Source organism: Colossoma macropomum, unplaced genomic scaffold, assembly GCF_904425465.1.
Source record: "Colossoma macropomum unplaced genomic scaffold, Colossoma_macropomum, whole genome shotgun sequence".
Classification (NCBI taxonomy): domain Eukaryota; kingdom Metazoa; phylum Chordata; class Actinopteri; order Characiformes; family Serrasalmidae; genus Colossoma; species Colossoma macropomum.
This window is the reverse complement of record NW_023494802.1, coordinates 31,816,520-31,838,459: the sequence shown is the minus strand read 5'-3', so window position 1 is coordinate 31,838,459 and position 21,940 is coordinate 31,816,520. Positions and strand designations below refer to the sequence as shown.

Here is a 21,940-nt window from a genome sequence, read left to right as displayed (position 1 = left end):
TTATTGTCTATTGTCTATTTGTCAAGAGTCGGCTCTACCATTAAGTGGCTTTGAAGTCATTTATTACAGATTCCTTAACCAATTGATATTGCATAATAGGATCCTAGTAGCACCACTCACATGTAAAGAAGATAAATACTTCCAGCCAAGAATAAAATGAATATAGAGCATATGTTGTCAGCTAATGTTGTGTAAATGTATTTTATGATGTGGTGGGACTTCATCTACATTTGATTGTAGTGTGGTTGGTATAGTGTAGTAGTTGGTATAATGTAGGGGAAAACACTGTTCCTTCCATGTCGCAGCCCTGGATTCTGGTCAAACATGTCACACTATACAAGTCTTTGGGAAAGACTTTCTCTCTGCTCTAACACTACACTGGTCTACCTCTTCCTGTACCACAAACTGTAAAACATAACAACTGGATTTACTTTACTAATTTGTTAAAATGACCAATACAAATCTTCTAACACATACAATTCCTTGTCTAATCTTTAGGTAAATCTAATTAAGATCAGTTAATTTGTGTAAATCCTACAGACCTGTGCTCAAATATCTTAAAAGCATTCTTAGTGATTTTGTTGGTTTCTGTTAATTACTTCTTATTTTTGTCATTTATAAATGTAATTCTCTTTGCAAAAATGCAAACATGCATTAAACTTTTAGAGTCCTCAGAAATTCTTATCTGAGCCATTTATTTGTTACTGTACAAAACAGTTGATTTAATGTAATGTTTTAATTGATGCCAATACGCTACACAAGGAAGAGTATTTGATTCAAGTTAACCTAAATAATTCAAGCATTAGCAGGACTTGTAAAAGGAGAATATTGTCAACTAATCTAAGTTTACAGTGCAGGCAGCCACAATATCTGTTAGGCTAGTTTGGAGATGGGCAGCGCCCTTCTCAAGGACAATGTCACATGCCTGACAGAGAAAAAAAAAGCCGAAGAACTGCTATTATTCCTATGTGTTAGAAATATATTCTTAAACAAAGCATTCTATTTAAAAAAAAGATCCAAGCTTGATTACAGGATCCCTTCAACAGCATATGCCGTAAGTATCAGCATGTTCTTTTATTAAAGACATTTGAAATGTGGCTTTACAACCACGAGACTAAAGGGGGCAGGTGGTGCTGTAACAGTGGAGAGCTGTAAACAGGAACAGTGCCTTCAAAGCCACACCTTCTCAGAACTCTGTATAAATGAAGTTCACTCTCATCTCTCCATCACACTCTCAACTTCTCTAACTCACCAACAATGAAGACGCTGGTCACTCTGATGCTCGTCTACATGCTTTTTTCAGAAGGTACTGGTACTTAATATCACATGGTATGCCTATATGTTTAAATGCAGAGAATTTTCTTTTTCAGACTGTTGTATCTTCTTATATATCAACTATATTTATTCTATTTTAAATCTACATTAAATAGTTGCAATGTGCAGAGTGTTAGTGGGAATGTAAGCCTCAGACAACCAAAACTCATTATCAGCACTAAACGATGCAAAATATCATTAGCCTTTTGCACATTTACTTTTAAAGAGCTCATTTTATTTTAGCACTGTGAATAATTTCAGAATGAAAACTAAATGTTATTTTTGTTACTTTATTTTTTTCTTTACTTTTTTAACTGTTTGTGTGCTTATTTCTATTTCATTTGTTTAGATTCACATTTCATTGTTTGTTTCTTTATCTGTGAAGCTTTACAGGGTTCTGCAGCTCTGAGGTGCTACCAGTGTGACGGGCCAACATGTTATCATAGACCTGTGGAGTGTTCTAGATATGAAGATCGCTGCATCTACGGTAAGAAATAAAGCTCAACCTCATCTAAGACTCTGCAGCACACAACTCACAGTCTCACAGCTGTTTGTTTGTTGTAACTCATTTATGTGAAAAGTTGTGAGCAGTAAAGCTTATATCTATATTTGAATGAAATCAAAAGGAAATCACTAGAGCTGATTTCTTTTTTTTTTTGTGAGATCAGGTTTAAAATGCAGCATCAACTTTCCAAAACAGTTTCAATATTAAGCTGTCTGAAAACGTATTGTATGATACTGAGCTGAAGTAGAGGCTGAATCATCTCTGAATTAATCAAATTTAAGAGCTCACATCTCCAAACATCTGCCTATTTGTAATTCATCAGTAAATACTCATTACTAACACAGCTCCATAAAAATATGCCAAATCAGCTTCATAATAATATATTAGCATTTTACCAGCATCATCAGAATTATTAAAAATATACTACTTGTTTCAGACATATCACAATAAAATACAGGCACGATCTTCAAAATATCAACAACTATACTGTAATTAAACTTCTAAGGGAAACATTAGTGTGGACTTCACGTACCCCTACAGCGATGGGATATTCCACCAGGATAATGCAGTGTGCCATCGGGTCCAAGTTGTCCAGGTTTGAGGAGCGTTCTGGAGAGAATGATGTGGCCTGGATGATACTAGTTTCTGTCCCATGACTTTTGGCATGTCAGTGTATTTTATTCATGTAGGATTCCATCTGAATGGAGTAAATTCAGATTCAGCTTTTTCAGTGTTTCAATGTTCTATGAATGTCTGTGAATGGTTTTCAGCTCTGTAACGTTCTTTACCCCTCCTTTCTCTTTTCTCTTTTTGTCTTTCTCTCTCTCAGCTGAAATGATGCATGCACCATATACAGTGAAAGCATGTGCAACCAAGACTGACTGTGATGTAGCAGGGAGAATGGCAACGTGCTGCGACACTGATCTGTGTAACAAAGGTGAGAGTGTTATAAAAGTGTTCTCCTGTAATATTCAGATTAGCGTTTAATCTCATTGTAAAAAACAAAATGTAAAGTTGCAACATCTGGACTGTAACCTCAACATCAGCAGAATTTTTTATTTTAGCTCTGGTTTCTCTCTCTCTCTCTCTCTCTCTCTCTCTCTCTCTCTGGTTGTGTTCATCTTTATTTATATCTGAGTCTGTTTAACTGTCAAATAAAGTAAAAATACAAAATACCAGCGCTGGATAATCAGCACTGGATCTGTGAATGTGAATCATTTCTTCAGCCAGTGGGCAGTAGGGCTGCTGTTATATTATTAATTCATTATCCGACCTGTTATTTTGACTCTATATAGACTTTTAAAATTAAACCGTAATAAACTCTGCACAGCGTTACACTGATTCTAAACAACATTGTTGGACACAGATAAACTTGCAAGTCTTATATAATCATCTAACCATGAAATGCATGTAGTTACATGTAAACCTTTTTCTTACACAGTTCACAGAAAGAGGGATAAATGTGCTCTAGTAGAGCGAACTGATTATTTCCAGTGATAAAGCTGAGTCAACTCAGGTTGTGACTGTGGAGATACAAAAAAAGTTACTCAAGCAGTTTTCCAATAAATAACTTATTTACTCTTACTTGAGTAATTTACTTTATTAATACTTTTACTTGTACTTACCATTACAGTAGTTTTTCTTGAGTAGGGATTTTCAGTACTTTTTCCACTCAGTTTTCAGTATGCCGCGCATGTGTATTTAATTGTGTATTGTAACTTCATCTATATTTGATTTCAGTGTGGTTGGTAAAGTGAAGTGTGAAACATTTTACCTTCCATGTGTTCATTGTTTTTTTGCTTGTTTGTTGGTCTGTGTAGATTTACAGCCTCCTACACTTCTGAAGTGTTACGAGTGTTTGGTGCCGACATGTGATCCTAAACCTGTGGAGTGTCCATTTTTTGCAGATCGCTGCTTTTTTGCAACCTGTAAGAAATAAAGCTCAATCTCATCTAAGACTCTACAGCACACTATTCACAATCACAGCTGTTTGATGTAGCCAATTTGAGTGAAATGTTGTGAGCAGTAAAGTCCACATTTGTGTGACTTCAAACGGAAATCACTAGAACTGAAGTTATTTCTACAAGTTCTTGATGAGATCCGGTTTCAAACACAAATGGTGTGTACAGTATTGATGCATTAAATTTACATGATTTACATGTGTACATCACTTCAACATGAATATATTAGACAAATATTTTATCACAACAGGTCAATATATTTTATTCCATTTGAATGAAGTGAATTCCGATTCAGATTCAGCTTTTTTAGTGCGCCAATATTCAATGAATATCTGCAAATGGATTTCAGCTCTGCTTTCTTTGGCTTTCTTAACCCCTTCTGTCTCTCTCTCTCTTTGTCAGCGTACTATATGGGCAGGCAACATACGCTACAAGGATGTTCAACCAAGGCTAAGTGTTACGAAGATAGAGAAGAGGCAACCTGCTGTGTCACTGATCTGTGTAACAGTGATGAAAGTGTTAAGCCGAGTCTCTCAATCACAAACCAGAAGTCTGCTCACGGTAAATAAATGTGCATATTTTTATTATGATCTTCTTTATCACTCACACAGCAAATGGACAACACAAGATTAATTGTGTGTAATATCTGTAGAACTCGTGAGAATTCCCAATACGTAAGTCTGCTGAACAGCTCTGCAGTGCAGTCACTGTGTGTGACAGTGGTGTGGAAGCTGTAGCAGTGATGCTGCTGCATCACTCGCTCACTCACACAGAGGTAGTCAGTGTGGAAAAGAGGTCTGTATGACTCATGGCATAAAGCGCTATTGGAACGATTTCAGAGCAAGAGGGAACACTGATATTCCAACTTTGTAAAAAGCTACTCTGGGTAAAATCACATTGTTCCACTCGCAACTATCCCTGATGATGTTGAGTGACCTCCTGATGACCCTGGTGTGGTAAATGTTCTGTAGAGAGGGGAAGGCTGCTCCTGAGATAAACTGTGCAGTTTTGATTACACACTGGAGAGCCTTCCTGTCCTGCACAGTGCAGTTTCCATACCACAGTGTGATGGAGCTGGTAAGGATACTCTTGATTGTACACCTGTAGAAGTTACTGAGAATTTTGGTTGGCATGCCAAATTTCCTCAGTTGTCTTAAAACATTTGAACAGAGTTTTAAAACATTGTCTTGTAATATTCAGATTGCCGTTTAGTCTGATTGTATAATAATAATAATAATAATAATAATAATAATAATAATAATAAATTAATAAATGAATGTAAAGTTGCCACGTCTGGATGGTGACCTCAGTCTATACAGATGATATTGCATCATCAGAAATTTTAGTTTTACCTTATAACTTTTACTAATATTGTGCATGTGTATTTTATTTTGTAGTGTAACTTCATATATATTTGATTGTTGTGTGTTGTGTACATTTTTTTTTTGTTTGTTTGCTTATCTTTGTAGATTTACTGGCTCCTACAGCTCTGAAGTGTTATGAGTGTGAGGGACTGATATGTGCTCTTCAACCCGTCACTTGTCCTTCACCTGAAGATCAATGCTTTACCAAAACCAGTAAGAAATAAAGCTCAATCTCATCTTAGACTTGCCACACACACATACTCACAGTCTCACAGCTGTTTTTTGTGTTGTAGCCAATTGAATTTGGAGCAATGAAAATTTTTGAGCAATGAAGTTTAAGTCTATACTTGCATGACTTCAAAAGGAAATCACTAGGACTAATATTCCTACAAGTTCTTCATTGGATCAGGTTTAAAATACAGCATCAGATTTCCAAAACAGTTTCAATATTAAAGCATGTCTGAAAACATATTGTGGTGGTCTACCGCTAGCAAAAGGACTACAATGTTGTTCATTTTAAAGTTCATTAGTTATGTGGTTGTGTGGGTTATGTTGTTTCTGGGATATTGTTTGGTGGGTGCTTTGCATCTGTGGGGGGTGGGGTCAATGGTGACATGAAGCCTTTAGTTGGTGGTGACCTCTACCTAGGGAGAGGAGTGTTCATGTTTGATTTATACTAGTGTTCAATAAAAAGAAAAGCTTGGAGCAGAGAAAATGGCTTCACCTGACTCTTGGTCTGGTCAGCATCACTTTGGTGCTCAGAAGAGGGATTTTGCCACTGTAATACAAGAGCTTGAGCAGCAGATGAAACAATTGTGTGGCGGAAGGCAAAGAAGAAGATTAGCCAGTGGAAGAGAAGCTGATAGTGGAGAGGACGAGAGGAGCAGTGCAGCGGCCAATGAGAAAAGCGGCAAGCAAGCCGATAAAAGTGAAACCACTGAAATACATCCCATGGTCTTTCTGTGGTAATACATGCTGGTAGAGCAGAGCCAGCACATATTACACAGGAAAGACCGTGGGAGCTGCATGCAATGCAGCTGCAGATGGTTGTTCAGCTTTGTGGCTGGAGAGAGGTGGAAACTACGATCCAGCTGTGCTTGGCCATGGGGGGAAAGCAGTCCAGACTCTTGTGAACTTGTTGGTGGAGCAGCATGGCAATCCCTTGCAGCACTAACCACAGCTTCCCAGCGGTGGGCTGCAGATGCTGGCAGTGCTGTCCATCAGAGTAATCCTTAGCATTGCTGCCTCTAACGGAGAGAGCAGCGGCCTCTGTGGGTTCAGATAGAATGCAGAATTAACGGAGAATGGCTCACCGCACTCATCAACACAGGCTCAACAATCTCTCTGCTGTAGCATATGCTGTCATATGCTGTCCTGACAGAGTGGCTGGTAGAGCAGTTCTTGTGCCGCTATGCCATAACTGAGGACACAGTGACCAGAGGTGCACCTTTGAGTTGGTGGTCATGGCTGAGGTGAAGCCAACTGGGTATCTGAAAGACTTGGACCACACCGCTCCACCCTCAAAGTAATGGTCTCATGGAGCGTTTTAACCAAATACTCACTGTTCTGCTGGCTATCATCACTCACAAGCATCACCTCGAGCCCACTGGGGTCGGAGGAAGACAGCGTTACCAGAGTGGAATATGCTGAGGAGCTTGGCCACCATTTCCATACAGTGCACTAGCTCACCAGGGACCATCAGGGTGAGGCCACGCAGAAATGGGCAAATGACTCACGCCATGAAGTGTGAGTGTGGCTGTACAACCTGCTCCACAGGAAGGGGAACTGTCTCAAGTTACAGTCACCCTGGAAGGGCCACTGTATGGTGAAAGAACACCTGGGTGAGATGGTTTATAGGGCGCAGCCAGGGCAGCAGACTGTTGTAATTCATAGGGAAAAACTTAAACCCACTAACAGACCATGCAGGGCCAGGCGGAACCATCATGTCTGGGTCACCAGTGGTGTGAAGCCTTTAGTTGGGGGGTGACCTCCTTCCAGATAGTGTTTGATTTGTACTAGTGTTCAATAAAAAGAAAATCTTGGAGCAGAGAAATGGCTTCGCCTGACTCTTTGTCTGCCCAGAGTCACAATAAATTCTGTGACACTGAGTTGAAGCAGAGATTGGATCATTTCTGAAATAAACAAATTTAAGCTCACATTCCCATATGTCTGCCTGTTTGTACTTCATCAGAAAATGCCAGTAAATATTCAATATTATTAACACAGTAAATGTCAAATGTAATGTTGCAATGAGCTTTAGGTCACTTGTTTCGGAAACATCATAAAATACAGGCATTATCTTCAAAAGCAACAATAATAATAATACACTATACTTATGTAGCGCTTTTCACAAACTCAAAGACGCTAAAATATGTTTCCAAAATATTGCATAAATATGACAATGTTACAAAATTATTTTACACCATTTTGTGTGACTGCAGCACCTGACTGTAACAGGGAATCAATAGACAATGAGTCCTTAATGATGATATGAATAGTTTTATTCCAAAATACATTACAGACCATTTTTTAACAATTGTCATTTCTGTTTTATGATATATATTGACGGAGGTGGTTTTTCTCAGGAAGCTCAAAAAACAATCCAAACCAAAGAATATTGAAGTAGATATATAGAATTTCTTCACATTTTTCTTAAATTTTCTCAGCAGTCATAAGTGGGCTATCATATAGATTAAACAGTAACAATGTAGTAATGGGGTTGAATGGCAAACAGATATATAAAAAATTACAAACATTATTGATACGTTAAATTTACATTTACATAATTTAAATGAACATCACTTCAGCAGGAATATATTACAAAAAATATTCCATCAACAAATCAGTATATTTTATTCTTGTGGTAGTGCATCTCAGTGGAGTAAATTCAGATTCAGTTTTTCAGTTTCAATGTTTGAGGTTCAGTGAATATCTATGAATGGCTCTATTACTCTCTCTCTCTCTCTCTCTCTCTCTCTCTCTCTCAGCAACAAAACATATGGTACTGACTCATACTGCAAAAGGATGTTCAACCAAGACTGAGTGCGATAAAACAGGAACAGTGTGCTGTGGCACTGATCTGTGTAACGGTGCTGAGGGGGTTAACCCTATCCACCCTCATGACGTGTTTTGTGTCACAAATCACACCTTGTCTTCTGAGCTTTAGAACTCAGAAATGCTTTAATGCAGCAGTTTAGTATGCATATCCTTAGAAACTGCGGAATCTACCGAGTTTCCTCATCATGCTGGTTCCTCTGATCTCCTCCATCCTCTTCATCTGAATTCTCTGCTGCTCCTCTCTCAGAGATTCATCTCTTACTGGAGTAACAGAAATATTGTAAATTTACTCCCTGGAAACAATTACATAATTTTTCTACATTTAATGTCTCAGCTGTACTCTCAGATAATATGTGATAAATGTTATAGATTAGAATAGATTGTACTGTAACTTCTGTAACTTCTGTGTATCAATAAAAAACATGAAGACCAAGAGGGGTGTAATGTAGTTTTATCTGGTCTTAGAGATGAATAAATGAGGAGAATTCACTCCTCAGAAATTCCATTTAATTAGCAAACTGATTAAAACAACTTTTTCTTGCACTTGTCACCATGATTAATTCACTGATAAAAAGCCTAATGTCCAAGGTACAGTCTTTAGGACTCACTTTCCTCTTGACTGAAATGGAGCTGGAGAGATTGCAGCCTGTTAGTAAACAATGTACATGCAGTAAATGACGTCTCACAGCTGTAAGTAAAATAATGCCTCATTTATAGCTACAGTCATTATTATTATTATCCTCATTATCATACATACATCATCTAAACCGCTTATCCTTCTGGGTCACGGTCCTGTCATCGGGCAGAAGGCAGGATCCACCCTGGATAGGTCGCCAGTCCATCGCAGGGCAGACAGACAGACATAATCACTCACACCTAGGGGCAATTTAGCATGTCCAATTAGCTTAACTGCATGTTTTTGGACTGTGGGAGGAAACCCACGCAGACATGGGGAAAACATGCAAACTCCACACAGAAATGACTGTAGTCGCCCAGCCGGGAACCGAACCCAGGCCATTCTCGCTGTGAGGCAACAGTGCTACGCACTGCGCCACCGTGCTGCCCTATCCTCATCATTATTATTATTATTATTATTATTAGTAGTAGTAGTAGTAGTAGTAGTAGTAGTAGTAGTAGTAGTAGTAGTAGTAGTAGTAGTAGTAGTAGTAGTAGTAGTAGGCTGGCCTGGGCAAGCACGCTACACTATACCAATAACGGTCCTTGGGCAGGACTCCTAACACTACCTTCACCTACCTGTGTAAAATGATCAAATTATAACTTGCTCTGGACAAGAGCATCTGCCAAATGCCACGAATATAAATGTCTAAACATTCATGCAACTAGTTGCATGTTGTGAGTTGCTTGAAACAATTTTATGCGACTTCATTGTTGCATGAAACACATTCAATTTCTCCATTAGTTTAACCACATCAGCAGCTCATATTTTGGCACCCTGCCACTGCATTGCTTTTTATACATTTTGCAGTGCTGTAGGGTTCACTAAGTTACCTAATTAAGTACCCTTTTTGGAAACTCTCTACGTCTTATTTGTCGAAGCCAAGGGCTGCTACATTTAGGGTTGCCAACCATCCTGTAAAAGATGGAATCATCCTGTAATTGGAAACTAAAAGACATGTTCCATACTGAACTGATGAAGGAGGCGGCTTAGTACCGTATTTTTAAGAGTCAATTCAGTGCAAATTTATGGGAGAGAAATATTACAGGTTAGACTATTAAGACAGGGCGATTTGCTTGAGACAGAACTCTGCTGTTCTCCCTCAGCCTATCCATCATGTTATGTTAAAGATCCAAACAGAGAATGTGACTCAAAACCAATGAGAAGAGCTGTCAGAGTGGCTACAAAACTCCTGACAGTAAAAAAGCAGTTGGAAGTGCAAAAGGAAGGTTGAACAAAACAGCAGCCTTTTGAATGTTGAGAGGTTTAGAAGACTAATCTATTTTAGATAATTACTAATGTATTAACCTTTAATCCTATCGAACATATCGCTGGTGATCTGTTCAGAGACTATTGCGATGTTAACTATTTTAAATCTGCCCCCTGGTGTGTGCATGTATGTTGGTCAGTAAAATGGATCAGCATGTGGAACTTTTGTGAGCTCCTGTAAGCTGCCATTTTTCTATTACCAAGATCAGCACCAGAATTGGTTTTACATGAGTGCTGAAACATTTGAAGGGGGAGCTGAACCTATGGCAATATTTAAACACAGGGAGGAGGCAGGTAGAACAGTCACTAACCCTTTTCCAATGTTTGTGTCCTGGTTCAAAACAATAGCAAGACTGTGTGACACATCAACCAGAATGCAGGATTCACATAAACACAACACAACGGCACTCTTCACGCATGTGTCTCCTCACCACAGGCACAACTTCTGCCCAAAAGAAGACAACATAACTGAGTTAAAAACAGTCATACAGCTGAGATGTACAAAAACAACATGCCAAACTTAAAAACCTAACCATCCCAGACTAAAGCAAACTGCCACAGTGGGCTTAAAAAAACACTCATGTCTTACTTTTAATGATTTGATACATTGAAGTAAACTTCTGCTTTGACATTTTGATTCAGTTCATTTTAGCATTTGTAGTTAAAGAGCACTTTAAGCAAAATTTTTCAGACCTTCGCAGTTTTGGCTCAAGACAATGGCGGACAGGAGCATTTGGCAAGCAGTGAGCAGAGGGATGAGAAAATAAGGTGGAGCATAATAATTTGATTGGCCATAATCCAGTGACAGCACTGACACAAACAGATCAAATTTCAGTGTTTCTCAAAATGAAGCTTAATAAATATTCTGTCCCTGTTTGATTGAGTGGACCTGTGATCAGTCATCACTGTGTTGTGGTGGTCCTTACAGTAATAAAGATGACCACAGGCTATAAACACACTTGTAGACACTTAGAGCTCAGAGTCTGAATCAAACTCATCAACTGAAGATGACAGAAGAAGGAGGAAGCATACAAGAAATAAGAAGAAAAGCAAGAAATCTAAGAAGGACTAAAAGCAGAAAAGCATCAAGAAAAAAGAATGAGTTTTTTTTGTTTCCAGTTTGAGAATGGAAACTATATAGAGGACCTAATCATGTACACATGGACATTCAGGGTTCAGGAGTGTGCATGTGAGTGCTTAAACTATGTACCTGTGTAATTTCATACTCTAATGATAAACATAAGCTTTTGTTCCATGTACATTTATAAGGTGTCTGTGGGTTCCTAAAAAGTCTTAATTTGTCTGAAATTAATTTTTACAAATTCAAGGCCCATACCTTGAAGAAAAACTAGTTTTCCTCAGTGTTAGAAGTAAGAGTTTGATGTAGTGTACAGAACCACACTTTCTCTGCACAGACCATAAAACACGCTCCATTTCAGCTTTAACACCAACACCAGAAACTCAACTTTGAGCAAAACAGGTGCAATTTATTGTAATTGTGTGCACTTTGTTTTAAATATGTGCACTTTTTAAAATGGGTATACTGTCCTCTAAGCAGGTGCACTTTACACTAAACGGTTGTACTATACTATACTATAAAATCTAGGTGTCTCTCTTTTGATACATATGTTTGCAACATCGGTAGAACGGCATCCTTTCACTTGCGTAACATTATTAAACGATGCAATATTCTATCCTGAAACGATGAGGAAAAGCTGGTTCATGCCTTTATAACCTCCAAGCTGGACTACTAACACCGTTTTTGCTGGATGTTCCAACACTTTACTAAATAAGCTCCAACTGGTCCAGAATGAGCTGCTAGAGTTCTTACAAGGACCTAAAAGTCTGACCATATGTCCCCAATCCTGTCGTCGTTACACTGGCGACCTGTTGAATTTCATGTACCATATAAGATCCTTCTCCAACATATAAATCATGCGCTCTCATTTTAACAGTTCTATTTTCATTTAAATGGTTGTACTAACCCCAAAATGGGTGCACTTTCCTTAAAACAGTTCCACTGACGTCGTAACCATTTTACTGTCAAATAAATGGGTGTATTAACTCCTGACGGGTGAACTTTCCTTTTAATGGTTGTAATGTCCCCTAAACGGCTTTACTATCCTCAAAAGCGGGTGCCCTTTCTGTTAAATGGGTACGCTTTCATTTCAACCGTTTTACTGTCTACTACATGAGTGTGCTTTACCCTAAACAGGTGAACTTACCCCAAATAAGGTACACTTTTCAAGAAATGGGTACACTTTCCCCTACATAGTTAAACTATTCTCTAAATAAACTATTTCCTGCTTCAGGTTTGGTATATGAAGCTAAAGAACCAAGTTTCCCATAAAGCAGCTTTCTCTCAGTTTTTGTACCAATGATCAGTATTTGCGTGTGATTTCGTCCTAGAAAATTTTGTAACATTCACTGAGAAACATCTGACACACAGCTGATCAGTCTGTCTCAGATTATCAGAAAGAGAGGAAACGTATAACTGGGCATCATCACCATAGCCATGAAAATTGTTATCATGTTTCCTAGTGACATGACCTAGAGGTAGCATGTACAAAGACAAAAAACGAAAGCCCTAAAACTGAACCTACAGGGACTGCACAAAAAAAATGGCAAATCATTTTCATGAGCCATTACCCATTAAAACCATAAACTCTCTATTACCTAGATATGATTTATACCATTCTAAACTCTGCCTGAGAGGCTGACCCAGCATTCAAGACGTTGGATTACAATCAACGGCATCAAAAGTTGCACTAAGATCTAATAAAACCATAAAAGAAGGATTTTGTACATCAGCACTGAGGCTGAGGTCATTCACAATCTGAACCAATGCTGTCTCAGTGCCATGGTTAGGAGGAAAATCTGACTGAAATTTCTCATATAACTTGTTTGATATTAAATATGCATGTATTTGTTTGAAAACAAAATTTTCTAGGGCTGTTCTTCAGGCTTAACTAGAAATATTTAGTACAGAATGACCAATGCTGCTATTTATAGCAGAGGCTTCACCAAAGCAGTTTTGAAAGTGTCTGGAAAAACATCTATGGACAGAGGATAAATTACAATATCTAAAACACCATTGCGACCACAATCAAAAAGCATCTTAAAGAATTATGCAGGAACTGGGTTTTCACAGCATTACTGTAGATGGAGATCTGCTCTTATAATTAAATATAATGTACCAGCATTTTAGCTTTCCTCCATAAACGAGTGCACTATTCTGTAAATGGTTGTACTGTCCTCAAACTGGGTGAACTTTCCCCAAAAGGGGTGCTCTTCCTTCTAAATATCTGCATTTTCCCCTTAAAAAGTTCACTTTCCACTAAACGGAAACCGAAAACAGGTTCATTTTGTTTTTTTCAGGGGCACCAACCCCAAAACAGGTGTGTTATCCCCAAGAAGGGTGCATTTTCCTTTTAACGTTTGTATTAACCCCAAAACAGGTGCGTTTTCCTGTTGACGGTTGTATTGACCAGAAAACCGGGTGCGCTTTCATTTTAAAGGTTGCATTATCCCCAAAACGGATGCGTTTTCCTTTTAATGGTTTTATTGTCTACAAAAGGGGTGTATTTTCCTTTTAACGGTCGTATTAACCCCAAACAGGTGCTTTTGCCTTTTAACGGTTTTACTGACCCTAAAAAGGATGCAATTTCATTTTAACAGTTGTACTATCCCCAAAACGGGTGTATTTTCCTTTTAACGGTTTTATTTACCCCAGAAGGAGTGCGCTTTCATTTTAAAGGTTGTACTCTCCCCAAAACGGGAGCATTTTAATTTTAACGATAGTATTAACCCAAAAAAAAAACACGGTAACCCCTGCTGAATAAAGACCATTAGGATTAAAAAAATGTTTTTGCTTCCTAATGGTTACCATTAGAGACCACTCGTTTCCAAGTAGAATTAGAAGTGTATCTGGAATCAGTCACTAGGTCACCTGCTAAATCATTCCTTTACATTATCAACCCATCAAGAAAAGCCAAAACGCATTACAAACCCCCATGAACCAACAGAAACTCTTAATTGTTTCTATGTTCTCATTAGGGACGTTACCATTATAATCCATTATTACACATTAATTTAAATAACGGCTGGTATGGAGCAGATTGCGTAGTACTGCTGAAAACACTGCTGATTGCTACCGTTATGATGGGCATTCAGACCGCAAGGTCAAGTCGGGGATCACAAAACAGAACTCTACACTCACCAGAGGCTGTAGATTTACGCATATTTGTTTTTAAATGTCAGATGCTCATTATGTAAACATGTAGAAACTATAATTTAGTATCAGTAACGTCTTTACAAATATTGATGTATTTTTCCCGTTGAGTCGTATCCACCAATGAGAGAAGCCATTTTGCAGACATATTGGCCAATAAATGATGAGTGGGCGTTCCTGATGTGGGCGTTCTTGTTTTACGGAAAGGCCTTTCATTGAAATTCGACTCTATTGTGGAAAAAAGGTGCGCTTTCCTTTTAACGGTTTTACTAACCTCAAAAAAGATGCATTATCCTTTTAAAAGTTTTACTAAAAGTTTACCGCAAAATGGGTGCACTTTCCTAAAAATAGGGTCAATGTCCTATTAACCATTTTGCTATCAACTAAACGGGTGTATTATCCTCACGACGGGTGTACTTTCCATTTAACGGTTGTAATGTCCCCTAAACAGCTTTACTATCCTCAAAAATGGGTACCATTTCCGATAAAACGGTGCACTTTCACTTTAACCGTATTCACTAACCACTAAACGGGCCAAATTATGCCAAAACGGGTATATTTTCTTTGTAACGGTTGTACTACCCCAAAAACAGGATCATTTTATTTTTATCAGGTGCACCAACCTTAAAATAGGTGTTTTATCCCCTAAAAGGGTGCATATTCCTTTTAACGGTTGCATTTACCCCAAAACGAGTATGCTTTCATGTTAAGGGTTGTACTATCCCCAAAACAGGTGCGGTTTCCTTTTAACGGTTTTAGTGTCCTCAAACCCGGAGCATTTATCTTTTAAAGGTCGTATTAACCCCTAAATGGGTGCATTTTCCTTTTAACGGTCGTATGAACCCAAAAACAGGGCCATTCAATCGTGAACTTTCCCCGAAAGGGGTGCTCCTCCTTCTAAACATCCGCATTTCCCCCTTAAAAAGTTCACTTTCCACTAAAAGGGCGATATTTCGGCAAAACGGGTATGTTTTCTTTGTAACGGTTGTACTACCCCGAAAACAGGTTTTCCCCAAAATAGTAGTGTTATCCCCAAAAAGGGTGCGTTTTCCTTTTAACGTTTGTATTAACGCCAAGACGGGTGCATTTTCCTGATAATGGTTGTAAACACCCCAAAATGGGTGCGCTTTGATTTTAACGGTCGTATTTACGCAAAAACGGGTGCATTTTCATCTTAGCGATTTTAAACATCCCAAATTGGGTGCACTTTTTTTATTTTAACCCTTGTACTGTGCCCAAAACTGGTGCATTTTGCTTGTAACGGTTTAAGTGTCCCCAAAACGGTTGTGTTTCCTTTTTAACCGTTGTATTAAGCCCAAAACAGGTGCATTTTCATTTTAATGGTTTTATGTACCCCAAAACGGGTGCATTTTCCTGTGAACGGTCGTATTAACCGCAAAACGGGTGTGTTTTCCTGTTAACGGTTTGAGTGACCCCAAAACTGGTGCATTTTGCTTTTAACGGTATTAGTATCCCCAAAACAGGTGTCTTTTCCTTTTAACGGTCGTAAAAAAAACCCAAAACAGGTGCATTTTCTTTTTAAAGGTTTTAATGACCGCAAAACAGGTACACTTTCATTTTAACGGTTGTACTATCCCCAAAACAGGTGCACTTTCATTTTAACGGTTGTACTAACCCCAAAAAGGATGCATTATCCTTTTAACAGTTTTATTAACCACAAAATGGGTGCACTTTCCTAAAAATAGGGTTAATGTCCTATTAACCATTTTGCTATCAACTAAACGGGTGTATTATCCTCACGACGGGTGTACTTTCCATTTAACAGTTGTAATGTCCCCTAAACAGCTTTACTATCCTCAAAAACGGGTACCATTTCCGATAAAAAGGTGCACTTTCATTTTAACCGTATTCACTAACCACTAAACGGGCGACATTTTGCCAAATCGGGTATATTTTCTTTGTAACGGTTGTATTACCCCCAAAACAGGATCATTTTATTTTTATCAGGTGCACCAACCTTAAAATAGGTGTTTTATCCCCTAAAAGGGTGCATTTTCCTTTTAATGGTTGCATTTACCCTAAAACTAGTATGCTTTCATTTGAATCATTTTAATGCTTGTATTATCCCCAAAACAGGTGGATTTTCCTTTGAACTGTTTTAGTGTACTCAAAACTGGTGCATTTATCTTTTAAAGGTCGTATTAAGCCCTAAATGGGTGCATTTTCCTTTTAACAGTCGTATTAACCATTTTAATTGTTTTACTATGCCCTACACAAGTGTGCTTTACCCTAAACAGGTGCACTTAAAACCAATAGGGTACACTTTTCAAGAAATTGGTACACGTACCCCTTTATGGTTGAACTATTCTCTAAACAAGTGTTCAATTGTCTACATCAACTCTGTTTGTAAGAAATGTATGAACAAGTTCCTCTGTGTCACTCTGAGATAAAAAAGTAGAGATAAAAACTTTCACAATATTCCTCAAATGATATTAAACTATTTTAGTGATTGTGTTTACATGCAGGACAAAACAATGCTCAGAGTTGAAGATCACACCCAGGTTTCCTACTTCAGGTTTGGTATATGAAGCTAAAGAACCAAATTTCCCATAAAGCAGCTTTCTCTCAGTTTTTGTACCAATACAAAACAAACAAAGCAGAAACAAAAGCCCTAAAATTGAACCTACAGGGACTCCACAAAAAAATGGCAAATCATTTCTATGAACCATTACCCATTAAAACCATAAACTCTCTATTACCTAGATGTGATTTATACTATTCTAAACTTGCCTGAGAGGCTGACCCAGCATTAAAGACGTTGGATTACAATCTTGTGGCCAATGGCATCAAAAGTTGAACTAAGATCTAATAAAACCATAAAAGAAGGATTTTGTGCATCAGCACTGAGGCTGAGGTCATTCAAAATGCGAATTAATGCTGTCTCAGTGCCATGGTTAAAATAGGTGAATTTTCCTTTCAACGGTTGTATTTACGCCAACACAGGTGCGCTTTTATTTAAACGGTTGTACAATCCCCAAAACAGGTACATTTTTTTTGTGATTTCATCCTAGAAAATTTTGTGACATCCACTGAGAAATATCTGACACACAGCTGATCAGTCTGTCTCAGAGTCTTGATTATCAGAAGGAGGGGAAATGTATAACAGGGCGTCATCACCATAGCCATGAAAATTGTCATCCTGTTTCCTAGTGACATGACGTAGATGTAGTATGTACAAAGATAAAGCCCTAAAACTCGACCTACAGGGACTCCAGAAAAAATGGCAAATCATTTCTATGAACGATTACCCACTAAAACAAATAAATATATGATCTGCTAAAGCATACAGATCAGCTTTAGTGTATTTATCAAGAGCATCTACAGAAGGAGAAAGAACGAATGCAGTTAGATCAAAAGACATAACCACCACAATCCCCCCAAGCAATAACCACCAGCCAAAGCACAAAAGTGCAACAACAAACAGGGGGAAAAAATCAACACGTGGCAAAACCACCACAAAGGAGGGCCGTACGTAACAAAAATTAGCCAACGGCCATCCAACTGCCAGACCAGGACACCACCAACTACAAATAATTGACCAATTATCAGCATTTATTTCTGTTAACTTGTACAAGTTACAGGCACCATCTTGTAAAAGCAGATGACCTTATAGAAGAGATGAATTTCATTTGAGATAATGCCAAAAACAAACTAGAAACAAAAAGATTACTAAACTCATCTAACTCAGAACAAAATTACAATGTTAAGGCTACCTCCATGTCCCAAACCAGGAGAAAACAATACAAAAAAATAGGATGTTTACCCCCTTACTTACAAAGAGAGAGCTTTACAAGTATTTAGGCAAACTCATACAACAGTAACACATGAGTGCACAAACAAAAGCTTCGGGTGCTTGGTCTGGTCATGTTGAGGCTGATGGCACAGGTGCGACCACTGGAACAGCCCTCTCTCCTTCTGCAGTGCCTTACCGGCCCATAAGCAACTGAAGCGCTCCCTTCTGTACCCAATGAGAGACTTCCAGACTCCAGGCCTAAAGGAAAAATGATTACAATAAAAAAGAAGAGCACAAAACAAACACCATACACTCCCAGGATCATAACAGCTCATAACTCTGGATGAGTCGTGTACGATCAGGCAATGAGATGTGATTGAAAGGGAACACTCTACAGAAACTGTAAATTAGTTGTCTTCACTTAAACAACATGCAACTAAAGCTACTTAATAGGTTCAAGCTTAAATAGTGTTTTATGAGTTATATTACTGTCTAATTTCCAGTGATCCGGCCCTGTCTCCCCATCCCTATACCCCTTCCAACTGAACCAGCCCTGTCTCCCAGCTGAAGAGGTGAGCAGCACTGTGTTGAATGACAAGTCAGTCAGCATAAATGCAGGGGATCTGTGGGTTTTTTATGAATTTTAAGTTCATTAATGTTTAGACGATTTTCCGTTCCATTTTAACCTAAATTACATTTAACCTGTAAAATATGGCCTTCAGCACATTTCTTATATAGGGTATCAGTGTTGCATCAAATAGTGTTGTACTGAATTCCACTGCATGCAGAATGTTGCATACATGACTGCACAGTGTTATATTTTCAGGGTTGGTGTGGCTTGTGGTGGCAGAGTGTTTCACACATGCGTATGTGCCCTCATATAGACCACTGTGCACTTGTAAATAACATTGTTTTTTCAGTATTAATTAGCAGATCTGATATAAATGTCATTGCATCATACAACAGGACTGCTCACTGCTATTGCTGGCTCTCCATCTCACTCTTGTTTACATCCATTCAGACAACTTATTTCTGCAAGCTATTGGTGGTGGTCACAGCTTAGCAATTACATTCAATTCTAGCTCAATGTTTAACACAATCTCAGATCTCAAAGGCCTCATCTTTAACAAACTTTTCTACTTCTTGCACAGCCGCAACACAATGGTCCCAAGCTTTCGCTAGTTCCTCACTTTTCTCTCAGCTGTAATGAACATGTGTAAAGTAGGAGGAATTGAGGCAGGATGCGAGTGTGAGTTGCTTTTATTCAAGTGAGATCCAACAGAGTCCAAAAACACAGTGGCAGAGGTGAGTAGAACAGATAAATCCATGACAAGACAAAACAAAGTAAAACAGAACTAAACAAGAAACAGCAACAGGGTATATAGACAACGCAAGACAAAGGAACTGCGCAAACACAGGGATATAAATACTAACAGAAAACAAGAATCACCTGAAACCAATGAGAGGGCGGGGCTAGGAGACAAAGAACAGGTGAAGACAGGGCAGGAGCCAACATGACAAGACACAGGTCACAAGAAAACAAAAGCACATGGCAGAAATACAAAAACACTGGGAAACCAAGAAAAACTCAAAAACAGAGAAAGACCAGGACAAAGAGTGAATGGATGTTACAACATGATGGTTCATAGCTTTTGCATGCCCAGTCACTTCTGCACAACCACATTACACTAGGCGAGCTTTCAGTCACTGTTACCATGCGAGCCCACGGCCCCAAGATACTGGAGTGCATGTATGGGCAGTGCAACACATATACGGGTCCAACACCCAGCGACCAAAACTTCTTTGACTCATCTGTATAGCACATTGTTCCAGAGGTCCTGGTCCTTACCTAATTATTCATTAGCAAACTTTAGTCATGTCCTGATGTTCTTTCTAGACAGTTCTTTTTAGGCTTCCTCCTGGCGCGCCTACCATGTAGGTCAAATGTGTGCAGTCTTTTTTAATGGTAGCAAGAGCTACCTGAAGATCCTATGATGACATTTTGGGGTTCTTACAGACGTCTTTTGGCATCTGACTGTCTGATCTTGGATTAAATTTGCTCAGGTGGCCTGGCCTGGACATGCTGTGCAAGCAGGTTGTGCAAGTTGTGCTTGTCAGACTCATAGGCGTCTACAGCTTTCATTCTGAAGGCCTCAGAGAGTTCTTTTGATCTAGGCATGATGACACCACACACTCCAATCACAGCAAATCAGACCAGATTTCTGACGCTTAAATAAGACAGGTTACTCCAAGATATTCAGAACTTGATTTCAATTTGAATCTGAAGCAGTGATATATGCAAGGGTTTACTTACTTTTCCGCATCAGAAAAAAATACTTTTCTGTTTATTTCCATTAAATAAAGAATAACAAAATGTTCATTTTTAGTGCCACTTACACATTTTCATATATATTTATTATATATTATATATAGATTATATGTGTTTAAAATATATATCACTTTTGTCTATTAGTATTGTTTAAATGAATGTCTGTATGTGCAAATATGCTGAAAAGGTCTATATATTTCATAGGGTGTGCTTACTTTAGTACTATAGAATAGTAATAATACAATAATACACTAATAATAATAATAATAATAATAATAATAATAGTAATACTACTCGTAATTTACAATCAAACTTATTAACAAAACACAGTATGAACAAATGAAACAATATGTATGATAAGAATAATAATGTGTGAGTTTATGGTAATTTTGCCCTTTCAGTATGTTCAGGTTCATCTACATATACAAAACACAACATTCAACATGTAGTGATATAGCACCATGACTGTGGGCACAGTAGCTTTGCTGGCAGATTTGTGAAAGGATGTGGTTTTGTGGAGTCTGTTTCTGTCAAAATGTTCTACTGTTACATACACATACATGCACGTAAACATTCAAAGGTGGGAACTGTGGGTTTTCACACAAGATTCCAGACCACCGTCAAAATTGAGTAGGCCTCTCAGACACTATTTTAGACGTTTTAAAAGTTAGTCTCTGCAGAACCAATCAAATCTTTGTTCACGTAAAAAGTTATGAACATCATGTATGTTGCATGTAATGAAATACATGTAGTCAGAAAACAAAAACAAAGGATCTGTATTCAGTCGAGGTCATATTTTGAAAAGCCAATATTAAGAACACAGCTCTAAGTGACAGTTATAGAGTTTTTAAGAGATTTTTTGATAAGATTTGTTTACTTACCCAGTAAATAAAAATACAGTCCAAGTATATTTCAATGTTTTATGCAAGTATAAAGCTTTTAATTCACAATAACAGTTGATCCAGTGTAATCCAGTACTCCAGTCCACTTCTTCTAGATTGTCTCGTATCTCTGCACAGAACTGTTTGAGATGCGCTCACTCGCCTGTTAGCTTCTACAACTGGACTCGTTACTCGTTCATAGATATTCTGTATATCGCAGTTCTTGCCTCTTAGAATGTGACTCTGCTTGCAGGTGCGTGTGTGTGTGTGTGTGTGTGTGTGTGTGTGTGTGTGTGTGTGTGTGCGTGTGTGTGTTTGTTTGTTGTTCAGGGACAGATGGAAGTAGGTTAGCCACTTATCTTCCAGGTAGTTTGAAGTTTTTTGAAGTTGTTTGAATTGTTTGTTATTTTGTCTGAGGGTCAAAACTGAATTCTCAAGTCCAGTTAGTTGTGTATTGTAGTTCACTGCTGTTCACTGCAGTACACTGCCTTTTTTGCTTTAATCCTGTGTGTTATTTTTGCTTTATTCATCCATGTTTCACTCTACAATATAAATACCACTCAGCTCTGCTGTGCTTTAACTTAGATCAGATCCATAAC

At 38.2% G+C, this 21,940-nt stretch overlaps 1 protein-coding gene across 1 annotated transcript; it reads left to right on the top strand.

Annotated features, from left to right (window-relative positions):
• Positions 1 to 1,229: 1,229 nt before the first annotated feature.
• LOC118822887 (urokinase plasminogen activator surface receptor-like) lies at positions 1,230 to 8,310 on the top strand. The gene is made up of 7 exons (XM_036592214.1): positions 1,230 to 1,306; positions 1,700 to 1,801; positions 2,649 to 2,756; positions 3,640 to 3,747; positions 4,183 to 4,341; positions 5,250 to 5,357; positions 8,132 to 8,310. The coding sequence occupies exons 1-7, from the start codon at positions 1,258 to 1,260 to the stop codon at positions 8,308 to 8,310; spliced, it is 813 nt and encodes a 270-aa protein (XP_036448107.1). The 5' UTR covers positions 1,230 to 1,257.
• Positions 8,311 to 21,940: the final 13,630 nt, after the last annotated feature.